The sequence below is a fragment of the Pseudomassariella vexata genome (assembly GCF_002105095.1).
Source record: "Pseudomassariella vexata strain CBS 129021 chromosome Unknown BCR38scaffold_17, whole genome shotgun sequence".
In the NCBI taxonomy this organism is placed as follows: Eukaryota; Fungi; Ascomycota; class Sordariomycetes; order Amphisphaeriales; family Pseudomassariaceae; genus Pseudomassariella; species Pseudomassariella vexata.
In genome coordinates this window covers 464447-482135 of record NW_024467972.1, presented here as the reverse complement: position 1 = coordinate 482135, position 17689 = coordinate 464447, and the positions used below count along the sequence as shown (strand labels likewise).

The window sequence follows — 17689 nt, the reverse complement described above, 5'->3', positions numbered from 1 at the left end:
TTACATTAAAAGTTGACGCCGCTGCTGTGACTTTTATTACCCTGGTTGGTTGTAGCGTCACTGGATTCAGGGGTCATCCTACCGTATCGTATCTTCAACAATCTGTCGATTCTACATACCCACTTCCGCAACTTCGGCTCAGGTTGCGACTTAAACGCATTGACAGCGATGATGCCTGAAACTCCGACTCGGAATGCTTCAAAGACCACCCGAGTGGAGTTGAAATCTAGCGTGTTCGGAAGCTCGCTTCCTTAGCACGTTAACACTCAACGCCATTCTCGCTACTTTGTACAGAAACATTCAAGTGATTCCCATTTGAAGAAGTTCTGGTTGAAACAGTGGAGCCATTATTGAGGGCTGTATTTACGTAGCGGAGCTCTGACGTTCAGATTTAAATTTATAGCTCTCTCAATATGCGAATTGATTGTCACGATCAAGGGATCTGTCAATCCCCACACTCGCAATAACCCATGAGATGACGACTTCGCGTCTAGTTTATAATCGCGCAACCCCGAACCATATTATAATGTTGTGAGTTATTCTTGGGGTTTCTCCATTTTGCTTTGATTATCCACCCGAGCATAGAGTGCTGTAGACGTGTGCAAATGAGACACGTGCTTCTGCCGGAGAGACCAGGTTTACGTAGCGCGTGCATTACCGAGATGTTTGCACGCATCCATTGCAGTAGTTGCCAGATACAAGGGGTCACATGATTGACATTAATGCGGGCTGATTAAGATTACCAGCCAGCCATTCGGACTTCGCCCGAATCCTTCTGCAGAGCATACAACAACCACAATTGATTGGACCGATCAGAGGTCACACAGCAAGATATGTGAACATCTGACAGTAGTCGTGCGGGACAAATTCACAACGATTTGAGGTTCCTAACAAGAAGGATTGGATTGAGTTGGGCCAAATGCAAAGCATTCACTGTTTCATGGCGGGATGCTTTGTTCCCAAGCAGCATATGGTTCCTAATGGTAAGGTTGTATTTGTAGTTTATTTTGTGTGGGAGCTACGTCGCCCCCCTAACCTGATGTCTTTTTTACCACAAAGCAGCAGTGACCGTCAACTACCGCCCTACTTCAGACGTGACTCTATATCCTGCACAGCGCTGACAACCTGGTCGGGGATGCTCAGGTACGCACAGTGGCTACTCTTCAAAGTCACGCTGATAGGCTCAGGTCCCAGCTGTGCCGCCATTTGCTGCTGAACCGGGTATGGCAGGGCGTTGTCATCCGACAGGAAAATGTATGCGCACGGCACACCGTTAGCCCACGGCTCATAGCTGGATGGCGTTCCAAACAGCTGGATCGAGGTGTGTGTCATCTCCTTGCCCCATTTCTCTTGAGCTTCCGCACTCAAGTCGTTGAAAGCAACTTGAGGGAGCATCTCGGCGACTCCTGTGACTCGGTCACCCTATGTTTGCTGTTAGAATCCAATCCAATGGGGTTGAGAGGGCTTGCACAAGGTGGTTTACTAACCTCAATCTTCATCCACGGCAGCGGGTTTCCACCCAGCATGTCAAGAATGGCTTTGCCCTTGGGAATCATGAACGCAGACATGAAGATGATGCCAGCCACGTTATCGGCTCCGGCGACAGCATTGCTGCCAATCAGGCCACCAGCCGAATGGCACAGCAGAATGGCCTTCTGCCCCTTCTCCGCCTCCTTCTTCAGAGCTGCCTGCACGGCGGCCACATCGTCTGCCAACCCAGCCAGGGGCAGATCGGTGCCGCCAACAGTCGGCAGAGGCACGACTACGGATTGGTATCCGACATTCCGGAAGTCTTTCGCAAGACCCTCGTATGCAATCGGCTTCTGCCACGCTCCGGGGATAATAACGATGGTTGGCTTAGACATGACGTGTGGTAATGGATGATGACTCGCAGTAGGTGAATTTGGATGGTAGCGATGTAGAGATGCGGCACAGAAGGATGCAAGTAGTCATCACCGAAGGCCGAAGTGGGAAATAAAAGTAGTCCTGTCTCGTATCGCCGTGCGTCGGGGAGTTGTCATCAAGTACTATGGTGTGGGTAAGTTTTCAATTGTGTGCTTGTACCGTGCTCCACCTTGGCACGCGCTAACTCTTGGCATATACATCCAATACAATAATAATAATATTAAATACGCCGTAGGTGTTAACCCTCGGTACCTCTACAAGTACTCCCTTAAGGGGCTATAGATGATATAGCGGGCCCTTAAGCCGCGTCGGGCGGTTATACAGGTAAACTTGTAGCCAAACGACTACTAAACCTCCTGTCCCTCCCTAAGTCTGTGCTACAACCCCTGCCTGAACTACCGATAAGTGTGGTAATGTGGCACTTAAATTCGTCCTCAGGGGTGGGATGCTGCTGATGTGCAGAAGATGCTCGACTATTTTTTGTCGCGACAAGTCGTAGTATCTGCTAATTGGGGTTCTCGTCGAGCGTATACATCTCAACCATACGCTCAAGTGGATAGACCGTAACGTGGTCTAGACGCTCGCAAGAATCGCGGCGAGAGGGGGTCCGATAAGGGGTCGGATTAACGATTCGAATTCTGGACCGGCTGTCGAGTTATATTCCGCCGACGTAGTGCTTGACGGTCGACTGGCTAGGATGCTCGTAATCCTAAACTGCACCAATCTCCCTATTATCGCTAGGTAGGCGAAGTCAACAAGGTGGGCAGCGCGCCGTAAAGGTTGACTAAACCCCCTTGTGTGTCAGCTGCGGGATTCGAACCCGCGACTCGTCACCGACCCAAGTGGGCGAGGCTCAAATCGGGACTTATCTACCAGCGAAGTGACCAACTACACCAGCCGACCATCCAATACATTTTACTAGTACTTTGTATGCATTCCGTTGGCCGCGATCACCGCTTCGCACCTCTCTGGCATTGATTTCAAAAGCTCCTGTAAGTAGCTCTCAGGTAATTCATCCCAAGCCTCCTTTACCCATATCCAAAGACGATCATAGCTAGGCTTTTCAGTAATACCGTATTTATCTTCAATGTAGTCCTTCATCCAGTTCCAGCACATCTCTATCGGGTTTAGATCAGGGGAATAAGGTGGCCACTGGACTATATTAATGCCCCTATCCGTAAGATCTGTGTATCAATTGCCGAGTGAGCGGGAGCGCCGTCCTGCATTAATGTAAGGTGTGTACCGAGGTCTCGTTGACAGAGTTGTATCCAGCCATCGATAATAGGAATTGTGTGGGATCGATATGTCTCGGCAGTAATAGAACCCCAATCCTTTTCCCAGAAGATTCCCGGTCCTTTTCCAAGGCCTGAGAAACAGCCCCAGAACATCCAGCCTTGTTTATGTTGGTGTCGTTCGATAATACAGGCCGGGTCCCATTCCTCTCCTGGTCGTCGTGTAACGTACTGTTTTCGATGGTGTCCTCCTGTAATCCATGTCTCGTCGGTCCAAAGTACCTGAGCCCATTGCTCTGGTGTCCAGTTGATATGTTCGAGGGCCCAGGCGAGGCGCTTTTGTCGGTTAACTTCTGAGATAGGAGGCTTTCGGCGCGCAGTATGTCTCTTGAATCCGAGCCGGCGGAGGGTAGTTCGTATAACGTAAACTCCGCAGAGGGACTGGAAAAGGATGATTGACAACTGGAGGAATGAGGCTCTACGGCCTTGCTTAGAACTAGTTACATATGTAATGAGCTCTTCTTGCTCACGAGATAAAGTCCGGGGTCTACCAGATCTCTTAGCTACCTGGCTTGAAGAGGCCTTAATAGCTGTCTTGATCTGATTAAGAGAAAATGTTGTAATAGTATGAATTTCGGCTTTCGATTTACCACCGTCGAAATAGAGGGTTCGAATTCGTTGGCGATCGGCTTCCGTAACGTGTTTAGTCCCCATTGTGGTTACTGAAACGCGATAATGAGGACGCGTTATTGACAGCAAGTTGGAATCAGAGGTGGAAGTACCTTTTCGTTGGCATGAGTTGGCTAGGCCAGAATTAGTATAGCGTTGCCTTGGCAGTGGTCCGATACCGTAGTACGTATACACGGGCTCGGAGGAAAAACATGTTCCTAGCTCTCTAGCCCTCAGGCCCTGCGTATCAAGCACGTGTGATGTTATTTTCCCTCTCCTTGCTCATCCATGCTGCGACATGGCGTCGAAAAATCCCTGGCTGGCGCCCCTGAAGGGAATCCCTGGGAGCCACGTGTGCAAGGTATTTACCATCGCATGTGGCGCAAACCGGGTCTGATGGTGACGACTTACCGAGTCAAAATATTTTGGAGGAGTGGATCTATCGAAAATTACAGCACTCTAGGCTTGCAGGATTTTATCGTATTACAAACCCCGTAATATTTGGTCTTCCCTTCGTTTTCAGTACTGTGAAGGGTAATAATACCCCTGTCCAAGTATACCCGTACTTGACCTCTCACTCAATTTGCATGCGTTCATCAATTGCTAACAATTTGCATGTCTCCAGAGTTGTAATGCCTCGGTGAAGTTGCAAATTAACAGCCGGGTTCCTCTGAGCCACCCTGGTTGCTGGTCCGTCGCCCGCTCCCCACCACCCCCCTCATCCCACCCCGTCTTGAGGCTGGCTCCACCGCACCTTGCGGAGTTGGGTCCTGAGCTGTGGATAGCCCTCGAAAATGATGCAAGTGCCCCTTTATCATTACTGTCGTCACCGTTACCCTGCCATTCTTTGTGGGCTCATGGACCCCTTCGTGTGTATTTGGGACTCGAAAGTTCCGGCACGAGCCAGATATGCCAGGTACCCGAAAAAGGTAGGCAGTGCCTTGTGCGAAGTACAGGAGCTAGCGATCCATGATCTGAACCATTTCTATCGGAGCCCGTCTCGGCCTCATTGCTTTACACTTGCCACCACACTCGGTCACATACATAGATATTCCCAAACAATACTGCTTCCGTATATGATGTCCTATTGCGTCAGTAACCATTGGTTCGGATCAAACCCCTACCTGACACCCGTGGAGAAATCTGTCAATCAAATACGACGTGTATCGGACAGTCTCGGCTTGTTTGGGCTTGCCTCGTTCGGGCTCCCGGACCTGGCCACGCGTGAGGAGCATGTCAGATTTAAAGACGAACCACCTTTACGGCAAAAGTGGAGCCATTCTTCCCATTCAAGTGACGATATACGTGGGTTGCATGCAAACCCATGGCGGGAGCCGCAGCTTTTGGGTATGATCGGACGGTCAGACACCTCAAGGAGTGCGGGAAGGATTCTAGAATTTCATGATTGAAACCCCACGACGAAACAGGAAAACAGCTGATAGATGGTTCTGCTCTTAACTTCCATACCCTATTTGCGACTGTGATCCATATTCTTGTTTTCCGTCTCCAATCAATTATCTTTCCCTCGATTCCACAGAAACGCCATTCTTTCCCCGATCATTATATTCGATCCGGTGGACTTTTCAAGCAATCGAAAGTGTCGATCGCTAGCACTTATACGCCAGTCGCCGGTCGCCAACTCCCCTCTTTATCTGCCCTCGGGCAATGCCGTGGAAATAGTCGCCAAGATGCCAACAATAGCAGCCAGGGCTTACGATGAAGCCGCCGCGAAGGCGGCATACGTGCAAAAGATGGCAGACATAGCGGCCACACAGGATCTATCTCAGGACTTGCGATCGAATGCCCGGGCATTAACAATCGCCTTCACTGTTCTGGCCGCCGTGGTGGTTGTGATGCGCCTTCTCTCAAGACGGCGCCAGGGGGCGCCTATTCTTATCGACGACTGGTTGATCATCGCATCGCAGGTTCTGCTGTTCGCCAATTGTGCTATGAATATGGTTTGTACGTAATTCGGGTTGTTGTTTTTTTTACGGCTGGGATTGACGATTTACTATAGTGATTGACTCGGGAGTTGGCCTCCACTCGGGTTCACTCACACTGGAGCAGTTGGAGAAGATGAACATGGTATTTGCGAATGGCTGGCTTCCGTTGATAAATTCACCACTAACACAATCTAGACGATGGTAGGGGCTGAAATCTTGTACGTCACGGCCGTCAACATGTACAAGATCTCGCTCCTGTTCTTGTACTTCCGCATTTTCCCCATGCGAAACATTCGTATCGGCGCGTACATCTGCGGTGGCCTCTCCATGCTTTGGAATCTCGCTTGTATCCTCGCCGCGGTGATCCAGTGTTTGCCTCGCGAAAAGTTATGGCATCCCTGGAAGCAGGGAACTTGCGTCGACCTCTTCTTGACACAGCTATGTATCTCAGTCCCGACGATCCTTCTCGATATTGCCATTCTCTGTCTACCCATGCCGCACGTATGGCGTCTGAAGACAAACATGACGCAAAGAATATTCCTCACCATCATCTTCTTATTGGGGTCGTACGTTGTATTTACAAGCATTTACCGATTCGTCGTCTATCTCGGTTATAACAGCGAGGACAACTCCTGTAAGTCAACTAACCTACCCCTTTTCGGCGTCTAATGACTAACGAGTGACAGACACCCTCGGTGAAGGCATAGCATGGAATATCATCGAAATCAGCAGTGGCATCGTCTCCGCCTGCCTCCCCACCCTTGGGCCCCTTGTGCGCCTCGTTTTCACGACACTCTACTCCACTCGCACCGGTAGTAAGGGAAGCAAGAATGTCCTCGGTGGGAGCAGCTATGTCCTCGGTGGGAGCAGCTATGTCCTGAAGCGATCTGACGCCGCCGTCACCATTGGCGGGGGCAGTTCTCACGTGCGGACGGGCAATTTCACACGGGAAGAAAGCAAGTACGGTATCATGCTCGACGACGAACCATATCACGACTCGTCTCGCCGGGGGAAGATGATTACCACTGTGTCTCACAACCGCGACTCGAGCGGAGATAGGTCGAGCCATGATGAGATACCGCTCACGGCGATAAGGCAGGAGACGAGGGTCGAGTGGGTCACGGAGGAGAGGTCGATAACTCCAGGTGAGGAGCGGATGGTGCATAGCCAGGAGGGGCTCGGGCGGCAGTGAATGATACCCGTTGTGCGTTTGGGTGGTTTGGGTTACGTTGAATGTATAGAAAAGCTGAATGAGACGGACATCTAGATCATGCGCTATGAGGCTGCAGGTTACTTTAGGACTAATTTTTAATTCATGAATCACAACAAAACAAGATCGATGAAGCAGTCTCATGAACTTGCGGCTGGTCTTGCGTTTTACCTCGCAGAAATGAGGATATGAGCATTTCCAAAGCGCCATCCCACCCATATCTTGATTCTGCGAGCTCTTAATTCGTGATGAACCCTCTCGCTCGAGATCATAACCAGATTTGTGTCATTTATCGCTTCACTTTAGATCGGTCATGGATTTAATAGCGAAGGACATCAAAGCCGCCAAGCCAGAAACCATTGTTTCCGCCGTCGCCTCTCCTTTCCCAAACTAAAGGAAAAGTTTTCACACACCTTGAGGACTGACTTATCATTTTTGAGAGTACGATTCGCAAACGCATGGCTGTTATGACGGCTTTGGGTAGTTCTGGCTTCATTGGTCTCATTTCAGCATCCTCAATATCAAACTAAGTTGGATCATGTCCAGAGTATAGACATAGGCAATGTGTTGAGGTTGAAAGTCTCGTTGCTGTGCCAACTCCCTTTGGTTGAGCTGAAACTTCTTCATAAGCCCTGCAATACCAACTGACACGATGAGATTGTTGAGACTTTGGGTATAAGTAAGAGATTGGAAGTAAAAGTGCACATGCATCAGAGTGTGGCTCTACACGGCCCAAACGAGGCCGCAATAGTCCAAATCTGGATATAAGCCCGTAAGACTCGTCGACGCATGGGCTCTGGGGCGAATTTTCGTAAACATTGTCGACTAGGGCAGTTATATCCGCCTCTCGTCGGACTTGTAGTCTGTGACCCTAAGTCGTGGCCAGGCCATCCCCAAGGTGGACCAAGCGGGGCCGATGCCACAGCAGAGGTGGTGAAGCACGGTTGAAGAGGTTAAAATCAGTAACATATCACTCATTACCTTATGCGAATGCACCATGATCCCTGTATCTACAAGCGGGACGCCACACCCAACCCTCATTCCTCCGAAACCGACCATTCAGTCTTAACATGAATGGCCCCGGGCCTCTCCAGCGATTTCACCTCACGCAACCCCTCTCTATCCGTCTCGCCGCTCCCCACGCGCGGCTCCGACATGACATTCGTGCTATGATCAGGCGGTGTAGGGCGTAGCTGTATCAGCGTTGACGTATCCTTGTCGATATCGTCAAGCACCCTGGTCTCGAAGCTCTTAGGAGTGCGGCGGGTGGCGGGGGGCCGAAGTTGCATGGTACCGGTGGAGTAGGTGCCGCGGCCGAGTAACGGGCGCAGGGTCGGGATGCAGGCCGCTATTATGCCAATGCTGGGCTCGAGGCCTTCCCAGATGAATGGCACGGTCAGGTCATCAGCTATGTTGGAGTCCCACTTGGTTAGGTACAGGCGGATGATGGAGATTATAACGGTGCTGAAGTAGGGGGGTGGCTTGTTAGTAACTGTACCTGGCTTGAATATCATGGGGGTGGGACGGTTAGACAGCTTGACGGGTCTTCTGACTTACAGTATGCCAAGGCTAAAAGCGAATAATAGCGCCGTCTTGCTCCAGAACGGCATACGTAGAGTCATCAAGTACTTGAACGGCAGCACCAGGATGGCAATATCAGTGACGATAGTCATGGCGTCTATGGACCTAGCGAAGGCGGGTATGTCGCCTTGCCATGTGATGGGAATAGAGAAATCCCAATTGGCGGCGACGGGCTGCACAATGAAGATGTTCCCCACCCAGGTCGCGGTGTACCATACCAGCATCATGGCGGCGATGACGCGGGTGAGGATGGCGATGATGGGGAAGGGTAGGATCTTGGTGTAGAGCGCGAGCACTGAGAGCTTGTAGAAGCAGCCCGAGGCGAGCACGATGAAGATGGATGCGAATTCGATCTACGATTTGTGAACTTTGTCAATCCTGTGATTATGTCAAAGGGGGGAAACGGGATATGAACCATACTTTCTTTTGAACGGACACCGGTCCAGGACCGTAGGTCTTGGTGAGGTCGGCTAAGCCCATATACCCCATGCCGCCCACCAAGCATGCTGAATAGCACCACGATCGTCAGTTCCCCGAGCCACGATGGACACGCAGATAGCCATGAGTCTATGCATAAACTCACCACACATAATCTCGATCCAGTGCCCGATGACGAGAAGCTACGCACACAACGAGATTAGATTCTGTAGCGGCAAGAGTGACATCTTGTTCTCCCCCCATATTTCCTTTTCTTTCTCTTTCTCTTTCTGATCTCTGGTAAAAATCGCTCTCAGCTTACACACGACACCATGATAAACCAATCGCTCATATCCAACACCCGATAGGCCATCTTGCGAGCCAAGATCCGGAGCCCGACCGCCGTCACCGGCAGGACGCTCAGCACGACGCATGCCGCAATGATCTGGACTTGCTCCGTCTTCTCGACGGGGAACAACATGGCTACGAGTCGTCTTCGTCGTCTTCGTCGTCGAGGGGTTCGCATGCCGCGGCAAGCACGACAACGAAGTTGTGGGGAATGTAGCGGTCCGGTCCCGACAATCGACAAAGATAATCACGATGGAACGGGACAAGTTAGGTTCGCTCTGGCCAACCGGGTCCGCGGTTGCGGTTGCGTCAGCTGGGCACTGCGTTTTATTGTCGCACCCACTCCTCGATCGTTTGACCGCGCCCAGGAAAATGAGCCTGTTATCATCCAACCCTCCAACCCCGGTTGCCACCGACCACCGACATGGGGGTCGAATAAAATGACGATCACCTGCCACTTCCTCACTAGCTCTCACCTTTCAACTACGCGACTGGCCTGTCAATAGCGATTTGAGGGAAATTGCGGCAGTAGTCTCGACTTGTCCTAGTGCTTGTGTGCATGATTTCCCTGCATAACCAACTTGTCGGATAACAGGCTTTTGGGGTTGTTGGGGTTGATTTCGTGGGAACCAACTGGCTGGAAGTAGTTGAATCGTCTGTAGACGACCACTTACACATCGATGTCTTTCACTTTAATCTTTGCTAACATAAAGCAAAACGAACACTCGACTTGGTAGCTGCCATAGTACAGTAAGTAAAGTACCTAAAAGCTTATGATCTACTCAGCTTCTTGGATTAGAAGATGCGGTGCTTGGGTGTCAGATGCTGTTATTTCATACACGGCTCGGCCAAGGGACAGGCTCACACGTTGGACTCGTTGTTATCATCTCATTTAGTATTACAAGACTTGTGTACCTCACGAGATCAAAATATTTATTTTCCTTTTGTCCAGTTAGATTTCTTCGTTGAAGCCATACGCCAAATGCTTTACTAAATTTCTCATCGTTCCAATGGGAGTACGGGCGAAAGCAGTCCAGCTACTCATAGTCCCTCGGAGCAGCTAGTGTTGGGGACCCGTTCGACGCGGCATGAAGGATCGCCAGGCTACACGAGAGCCTATGAACGGACCGTCTCGGTACCAGCCCCCGACTGCATCGAAGTCACCAGGGCCGTGAGCCTATCAATCTTGTTCGAAAGCTCCGAGATGCGGACCTCAACATTGCTAGGGGCGTCCGTTGCATCATCCTCCGTCACCTGCGACCGAGCCGGCGTTGACGACGGCTTCTGAATGACGTCCTGGCTTCTAGGGCGCGCGGAAGGAATGTCCGGTCGGCGAGATCCCACCGCTGGCGGGTGCATTGAGTTTCCTTTCATGGTGCCACGGCGTGGGCCACGGAACGTGTCGAACCCGTCGTTTGGTGCCCATTTGGAAGTGATCAGCTCGTACAGCTTGATGGCCCCCACTACGGGGGCATGGGTCGCCTTGAGCAGGATGATTCTCGCACGACGGAACTTATCGTTTGAGGGGAGGAAGAGGCGGAGTGGTCGGAAGATGACGAGGGCCAGAAGATTGAACGGTGGGTAGAAATGCGTGAGCCGGTTACTAGTCGAGGCTTCCAGCACATACACACTGTAAACGTAGAGGTACTCCTCCCGGGCGTGAGAGATAACACGGGAGAAGCTGTTGCTGAGCATACCCGTCAGGGAGCCCATCAGCAAGATTGAACTCAATGTGACGAAGATCAACATCAACGGTGGTCCTAGGCGTCATATCAGTTATGCGTTTTCTAGGCATGCAAGCCACCACACTTTGCTTACCAAAGATTGGATCGATGTCTTCCATGATGTCGAAACCAACGTAGGATGACCCGAAGAAAATCTTCGTTACGATCATGGCCATGTGCGGGAAGGTGAATGTCTCCCTGCCAACGAGGGAGAATGTCGTCAAGAATCCCAAGTACAGAATGACGACCAGTACCATGAACTTGACGAAGTCTTTGCCCATTTCTTTGAGACAAGGAATCAACGTGCCCCAGTACGGGCTCAAGCTGAGGATGGAGCATATCCTTGGCACCATAAAAAGTGCTTCTAATGACAGCACATCAAAGGCGATATCGACCAGCGTGTAGTCTTCGCTGTACAGCCCGACGAATCCTAATATTCGCAATGAGCTCAAGTCTTATAGGGAAGCTGAATGGGGTGGGTACTTACTCATGGCTGCAAACACGATCCCAATCGCGATCATAATCATGTCAAATAGATTCCACACGTCGGCCGCGTAGAAGATGGAGCCTGCGTCGATGTATTCACTGACCTCATCATAGAAGAATGCGGCGAACCAGATGTACAGCAAGATCTCCAACGGCGTGATGGCGTAACGGTTCTGCTCAATCAGGACGGCATAATACAGAAATAGGAATGTCCCAAAGAACATGACCTCGTATGCTTTGAGATACTTGGGAACTCGGAGTCGGGAGAACGGGTCGGCCGTGTGCGCATTGTAGAACCTGGGTTTCTTCTCCGAGTGAACTGACAGGCGATCCCAAAACATGATCTCACCGCTCCAGATTCCGGTGATAATCTTCTGCACCACATGTTGACTGAGGAATCTTTTGGCATCGGCGATGGCAGCAATCTCAAGCGCATTCAAGTTGATGAATGGGGCTGTGGGATCGTTCTCGTCCACTTCGTCGTCCGAGTCCGCGTACATGCTCATCGTAAGCTTCGACAGGGACTGAAGTAGCTGGCTGCGTTTCTGTGTACCTGTGCGATGACAGTCGGCACGTTCATCCATGGGCGGTATTGAGGGACTGCCAAGCAGGGCTGTGCTTTCATCACTTTCACATTGTTCCGGATGTGCTTCCAGGTCATCTCGATTCCCATTCATACCATCATTCGGTTCTGGGATCTCGTATAGGCAGAATTCCACCGCCTCTCGCTCCGACAGACGGGTGAGGAACCGCCATGCCACAATCTCGCAGGCGTTTGCACGTGCTTCGCCGGTGCCCTTGTCATCGGAAGCAGTACCGTAATGCCAGCGAAGTGCCCTGATATATATGTTAGCATCTATGTTGTGGGATAGAACTGCGCCTAATCAAAGGAGCTATTGTATCCAGTTGTTGGCATGAATCGCCGATTTTGGTGAGGTCATGACTCGAGGAGCAGACCATAGTGGATCCTGTTTTGATGCAAGGAGACAAGAAGGAAAGGAGGAAAGAAACTGCCCCGAGCAGGTCACCGTTCATCCAACAAATTCGAGGGCCCAAATTGGGCATGACCTCAGATAGGAAGCGGTTGGACTCACAGCAGAGCATTCACGATGGCTGGATTGGTGACTTTGGCGCTAATATGGTCGACCAGAGTTCGGAGACAGTCGCCAGCCACCGTGGTCCGGAGTTGCTCGAAAGTACTTGGAAGGTACACCACATCGGCGATATATCTGACAGAATCAGTATGCTTGTTGAGCCCAGATACCAACTGACTCTTACATAGACAGCTTCTTCACCACCTCACGAAAAGTATCGTCGTGGCTGATATCAGGGAGCTCTGAGTCGTAGTGAACCCAATGAGGCGAGACACCACGGTCTCCTTGAGAGACCGGACGGCGTGACTTGACACGAATCGGCATCCTGACGATTCAATCGACCAACGGCAGTGACGATGAGAACGTTCCAGTATGTTCAGCAAACTCGGGAGGTTAGATTTTCGAAAATTATCCATGGAGGCTGAAACAAGCGTCAGGGGTAGCTTTAATCTTCATCTGTGAACTTTCGATTGTGGGGTGAACGACGGCCCGTGCACAATGTTCGGCCCAGAACGCCGGGTGCGTTTGGCACCAGGGGCTAGGCCGATTTGGATTTGACTGGAGCGGAGATTTGCCGTCGAAATTGGAATCTGACTGCAAGCACGGGGAGAAAGGAAAAGAATGAATATGACGGAGCAACTGGATGTTGCGTTTGTGTTACTTCATCTACCTGTTGGATCTGGCATCGAGCGGGGCTTTCGCAGATCCTAAGGGGTACTTCGTGTCTTCTCGGGTAGCGTCGTTCTCTTTCCTTCCCCTTATGTGCAAAGCTTGCTTACGGGCATAGCAGGTCAAGACGAGACCGAAAACACCCTGGACGAAGTCATAGTATCCCAAGATTCAAGCTAACCGCGGTAGAACCCTGCTCGTTACCCGTATCTCGGCCATCTCTCCGCTTGTCATTATGTTGCACAACCGATTGATAAACGTCGCATCACGCCGACGTACATACGCCTCACCAGCCAGCCTATCTGTAAAGATCCACGAACTATAACACGATGACTCAGGTGATACAATAACCTTATTGATGCCTTCCACCAGTGTAGGAATGACCTATCTATGATAAGAAGCCACAGAGGTCTAGAATGTTACGAACCGTTGGTTCTAACCTGGCCAAAACCAACCCGACAGGCCCTACAATAGGCCATGACGGAACCCCGCAGGAACAAAGCCCCATAAGGACGGAAAGGAACAACTAGGCCCCCGACTAAAGGAAGAGGTCACGTGATAGGGACACGCTTGGCAGAGTGATCCCCTACTTGGGATCACCAGGAGCGACGTGATCCAAGTGATCCAACGAGATCAGTGAAGGAGAGATGGATATATAAGGGACAGGACTCCCAGGCATTTCATAGATAGACAGTCTCTACTTCAGTGATCAATCTAAGCATCAATCTAACCCATTGGTGAGGCAAACTGCCTTAACGACTCTATTCCCGATTACACTACTTGAATACTTCAGTTACCCAAAGCACTATACTCCATACGTCAGACCCCGATATTATTGCTTGAGGACTCCGCAGCAGGACTTACTTACTAGCGTCGGCTGGTGTAGTTGGTCACTTCGCTGGTAGATAAGTCCCGATTTGAGCCTCGCCCACTTGGGTTGGTGACGAGTCGCGGGTTCGAATCCCGCAGCTGACACACAAGGGGGTTTAGTCAACCCTTACGGCGCGCTGCCCACCTTGTTGACTTCGCCTACCTAGCGATAATAGGGAGATTGGTGCAGTTTAGGATTACGAGCATCCTAGCCAGTCGACCGTCAAGCACTACGTCGGCGGAATATAACTCGACAGCCGGTCCAGAATTCGAATCGTTAATCCGACCCCTTATCGGACCTCGCCTATCCGATAACGCTCGTCGGCGAACCCGTCCCCTCACGATAGAAGGCGCGCAGCACGCCCCCTCGCCGCGATTCTTGCGAGCGTCTAGACCACGTTACGGTCTATCCACTTGAGCGTATGGTTGAGATGTATACGCTCGACGAGAACCCCAATTAGCAGATACTACGACTTGTCGCGACAAAAAAAAATAGTCGAGCATCTTCTGCACATCAGCAGCATCCCACCCCTGAGGACGAATTTAAGTGCCACATTACCACGCTTATCGGTAGTTCAGGCAGGGGTTGTAGCACAGACTTAGGGAGGGACAGGAGGTTTAGTAGTCGTTTGGCTACAAGTTTACCTGTATAACCGCCCGACGCGGCTTAAGGGCCCGCTATATCATCTATAGCCCCTTAAGGGAGTACTTGTAGAGGTACCGAGGGTTAACACCTACGGCGTATTTAATATTATTATTTTTACTTACTAGCACAAACCCTTACAGACTCTTTAGTGGTTTACGCAGCTAGACTATTAGAGGTTTCGTTACACAGTCGCAGAGATACACTCTATAAGAGATATCCAAGCTCGAGATCCAGGCTGTTTCTTCCGTGTAGAACGAGTCTCAGATGATCCTAGAACAAGACCATTTGATCCTCTACCTTCTAGAATACCTGTCTCATACATATTGTATCGATTCGAGGCCTTAATAGCTTTGATCTCAGGGATAGCGAGGTATTTGAACCATTGCCTGATCTGTGACGCCGGTCACGATGCCTGGCCCCTGGGCCCCTGGATGAACACAGGGACACCCTAGTATGGGTGTCCCACCTGTACGCGCTGTCACGACCTGGGTTGCATCGCATTGGTAGAGACCTCGATTAGGTGCTATCGACGAAGATTCTACTCTAAGGAGCGAAGGAAAGAAGATGACAACTTAGGTTTGAGGGAGCGCGACTAAGTCATCCACGCTTGGCGGGGCTCCTACAAGGGTTATGATTGGCTTCCCATCTGACACTGCCATGGCAGGTGTTCCAGCTGTAAGTCACCTGGTTGTAGTGAGTCTGCGAGGGTTGACCTTCACACGCGCTGCCCTTTTCCTTATAATGTAGGAAAGGGCACTTGCACTTAGATCTCTTTCTCTCTCTTCTTCAGTTTAGTATTCATCAACAGGGATAGACTGATGTCGCAACCCTGATTCGAACTTGCAGTGCCTCTGCCGTGTCACATGATCACATTAGCTGAGGCTCCATTAATACGCTGGGAATCGATAGCTCTGCTTCTCTGGACCTTGACTGAAGGGTTCCTCTTGATAAAAGCCTGGACCCAGTTCTTTCCAAGTGGTTCAGTGTCTCCGTGGATCTGTAGGATACGCTCGGCGAAGTCTTTGAGCTGTTGATGGGTTGGTGGGAGGCCTAGGGCAGGCTGGATTCGAACCCATTCAGCCAGATGGGATTCCTGGGCTGGAGAGAGCCTCTGGTAGTCAGCGAAGGCTATATCTCTTGACTGGGCTCCCTGAATCTGTCGTGAAAGAGTAGACCTTGGGACACCATGCTCATATGTGTGACGGTCAACCCTCGCAGACTCCCTACAACCAGGTGACTTACAGCTGGAACACCTGCCGTGGCAGTGTGAGATGGGAAGGCAATCATAACCCTTGTAGGAGCCCCGCCAAGCGTGGATGACTTAGTCGCGCTCCCTCAAACCTAAGTTGTCATCTTCTTTCCTTCGCTCCTTAGAGTAGAATCTTGGTCGATAGCACCTAATCGAGGTCTATACCCATGCGATGCAACCCAGGTCGTGACAATATGCTGCTTTTCGGAGGTTTTGACCGGTAGATATTGCTTGAAGAGCTCGATAAATATCATCTTCGGTATATTGACTCATATTAGTGTAAAGAAGACGTACGTAAAATTTCGTAACGATTGAATCGATATTGGTAAAGATAAAAGAGGTTGAAGTTAGAGGCTAGCGGTGTTGATGAGGCATTTTTGGGTGTCCCACATGTGGGGGTGTCCCGGATGCGGGTGTGGGACGTTACTTCTCATTAGTATGAGTATGATCATCGAACATTATATGATTTAAATCTTGTCTGATTGAGACCGGTTTGTGAACAGATCAGACAAGCTATCTCATATGTCCGCTAATCGGTGAGACAAAGATATTAGTCATACCCCAAGTTGGGGCCACTGACTCGAAGACCCCGCCCAACGTACTATAAAAATACAACGTCGTCTTCGAATGCCTGAACTAACCCCTCCCTCGAAAATCCTCCGATTACTCGAATCTGCCAGATGGAACTCTCCTTCACCACCCTAGACGTATTCAGCACCAAACGCTTCGAGGGCAATCCCCTCGCCGTAGTCTCCATCCCCGCAGCCCTCAAATCCAAAATCTCGCAATCCACCAAACAGAAGATCGCCAAAGAGTTCAATCTCTCCGAGACCGTCTTCCTCCACGAGCCTCTAGAGTCCAACCCAAATGAACTATATATTGACATCTTCACCGTAGAATCAGAACTCCCCTTCGCCGGCCACCCCACCATCGGCACCGCCGTCCTAGTGAAGCACCATCTCTACCCGTCTGTGGAAACGTTCGTCGCGAAATGTGGACCCATTAGTTTGGCGCCCGGCAATGGGAACGGGGGAGGAAAGGCGATAAAGGCGAAGATTCCGCATGATGTGCATTTGCACCAGAAGACGCTTGCGGATGTCATTCCGTTGGAGCAGCGGGATACGTATCCGGGGTTGTCGCATCACAGTCTGGAGATTCGGGAGGCGGAGCTGAATGCGCCGGTGTTCAGTATTGTCAAGGGTATGACGTTTGTGCTTGTCAAGTTGCTATCGGTCGAGGTGTTGGGACAGGTTCGGCCAGGTCGGTTGGATTTCAATGGCTTGCCAGAAGCATTTCTTGATAAGGACTGGGCCGAGTCGTTCGTGGCCCGGTACTACTATGTTGAGACGCCGTCTTCTGATGTAAAGGATGACGGGGCTCGTTTACTACGCACTCGTATGCTAGAATTGGGGCCTGAGGACCCGGCTACAGGCAGTGCAGCGAGTAGCTTGGCTGCTTATTTGACTTTGTCGGAGAAAAGTCCAGCGGGCAAGTATTTGATGGTGCAAGGGGTGGAAATTGGGCGTCGGAGTGTCATCAATGTTGATACGATGGCAGAGGATGGAGAGAATGGGTTCAGGTTGAAGGACCTATGGCTTGGTGGTGAGGCAGTAGTGGTCAATAGGGGGTTGATGGTGCTTGACTAG

General features: G+C 50.8%; 5 protein-coding genes and 2 non-coding genes across 7 annotated transcripts; 3 read left to right on the top strand and 4 right to left on the bottom strand.

Moving 5' to 3' along the window:
- Nucleotides 1-1083: 1083 nt before the first annotated feature.
- Nucleotides 1084-1865, bottom strand: BCR38DRAFT_353578 (Alpha/Beta hydrolase protein; the record flags this gene model as incomplete). Its single annotated transcript, XM_040856801.1, has 2 exons — nucleotides 1084-1422; nucleotides 1488-1865. 2 exons carry the CDS (start codon nucleotides 1863-1865, stop codon nucleotides 1084-1086), a joined length of 717 nt encoding a protein of 238 aa, XP_040711184.1.
- Nucleotides 1866-2704: 839 nt separating this feature from the next.
- Nucleotides 2705-2807, bottom strand: BCR38DRAFT_t329. Its single transcript has one exon. It is a non-coding gene; the product is annotated as a tRNA-Thr (tRNA).
- Nucleotides 2808-5220: 2413 nt separating this feature from the next.
- On the top strand, nucleotides 5221-7135 carry BCR38DRAFT_527689 (uncharacterized protein). Its single transcript, XM_040865403.1, has 4 exons — nucleotides 5221-5768; nucleotides 5824-5891; nucleotides 5945-6383; nucleotides 6436-7135. The coding sequence occupies exons 1-4, from the start codon at nucleotides 5495-5497 to the stop codon at nucleotides 6939-6941; spliced, it is 1287 nt and encodes a 428-aa protein (XP_040711183.1). The 5' UTR covers nucleotides 5221-5494; the 3' UTR covers nucleotides 6942-7135.
- Nucleotides 7136-7996: 861 nt separating this feature from the next.
- Nucleotides 7997-9438, bottom strand: BCR38DRAFT_489627 (uncharacterized protein; the record flags this gene model as incomplete). The annotated part of the gene is made up of 5 exons (XM_040864417.1): nucleotides 7997-8423; nucleotides 8517-8893; nucleotides 8961-9046; nucleotides 9124-9160; nucleotides 9280-9438. The coding sequence occupies 5 exons, from the start codon at nucleotides 9436-9438 to the stop codon at nucleotides 7997-7999; spliced, it is 1086 nt and encodes a 361-aa protein (XP_040711182.1).
- A 585-nt stretch (nucleotides 9439-10023) lies between these two features.
- BCR38DRAFT_448220 (uncharacterized protein) lies at nucleotides 10024-13385 on the bottom strand. The gene is made up of 5 exons (XM_040861209.1): nucleotides 12794-13385; nucleotides 12610-12744; nucleotides 11517-12352; nucleotides 11124-11459; nucleotides 10024-11065 (listed from the first exon to the last, which is right to left on the bottom strand). Exons 1-5 carry the CDS (start codon nucleotides 12931-12933, stop codon nucleotides 10422-10424), a joined length of 2091 nt encoding a protein of 696 aa, XP_040711181.1. The 5' UTR covers nucleotides 12934-13385; the 3' UTR covers nucleotides 10024-10421.
- Nucleotides 13386-14150: 765 nt separating this feature from the next.
- On the top strand, nucleotides 14151-14253 carry BCR38DRAFT_t331. The gene has a single exon. It is a non-coding gene; the product is annotated as a tRNA-Thr (tRNA).
- A 2470-nt stretch (nucleotides 14254-16723) lies between these two features.
- On the top strand, nucleotides 16724-17689 carry BCR38DRAFT_489625 (uncharacterized protein; the record flags this gene model as incomplete). Its single annotated transcript, XM_040864416.1, has 1 exon — nucleotides 16724-17689. One exon carries the CDS (start codon nucleotides 16724-16726, stop codon nucleotides 17687-17689), a length of 966 nt encoding a protein of 321 aa, XP_040711180.1.

Coding starts and splice junctions, on each gene's coding strand:
- BCR38DRAFT_527689 (XM_040865403.1), top strand. CDS start 5,495: ATGCCAACAATAGCAGCCAGGGCTTACGATGAAGCCGCCGCGAAGGCG. Junction 5,769..5,823: donor TTGTGCTATGAATATGGTTT/GTACGTAATTCG, acceptor GATTTACTATAG/TGATTGACTCGGGAGTTGGC. Junction 5,892..5,944: donor AGTTGGAGAAGATGAACATG/GTATTTGCGAAT, acceptor AACACAATCTAG/ACGATGGTAGGGGCTGAAAT.
- BCR38DRAFT_448220 (XM_040861209.1), bottom strand. CDS start 12,933: ATGCCGATTCGTGTCAAGTCACGCCGTCCGGTCTCTCAAGGAGACCGT. Junction 12,745..12,793: donor GTGGTGAAGAAGCTGTCTAT/GTAAGAGTCAGT, acceptor TGATTCTGTCAG/ATATATCGCCGATGTGGTGT. Junction 12,353..12,609: donor GCCATCGTGAATGCTCTGCT/GTGAGTCCAACC, acceptor CATATATATCAG/GGCACTTCGCTGGCATTACG.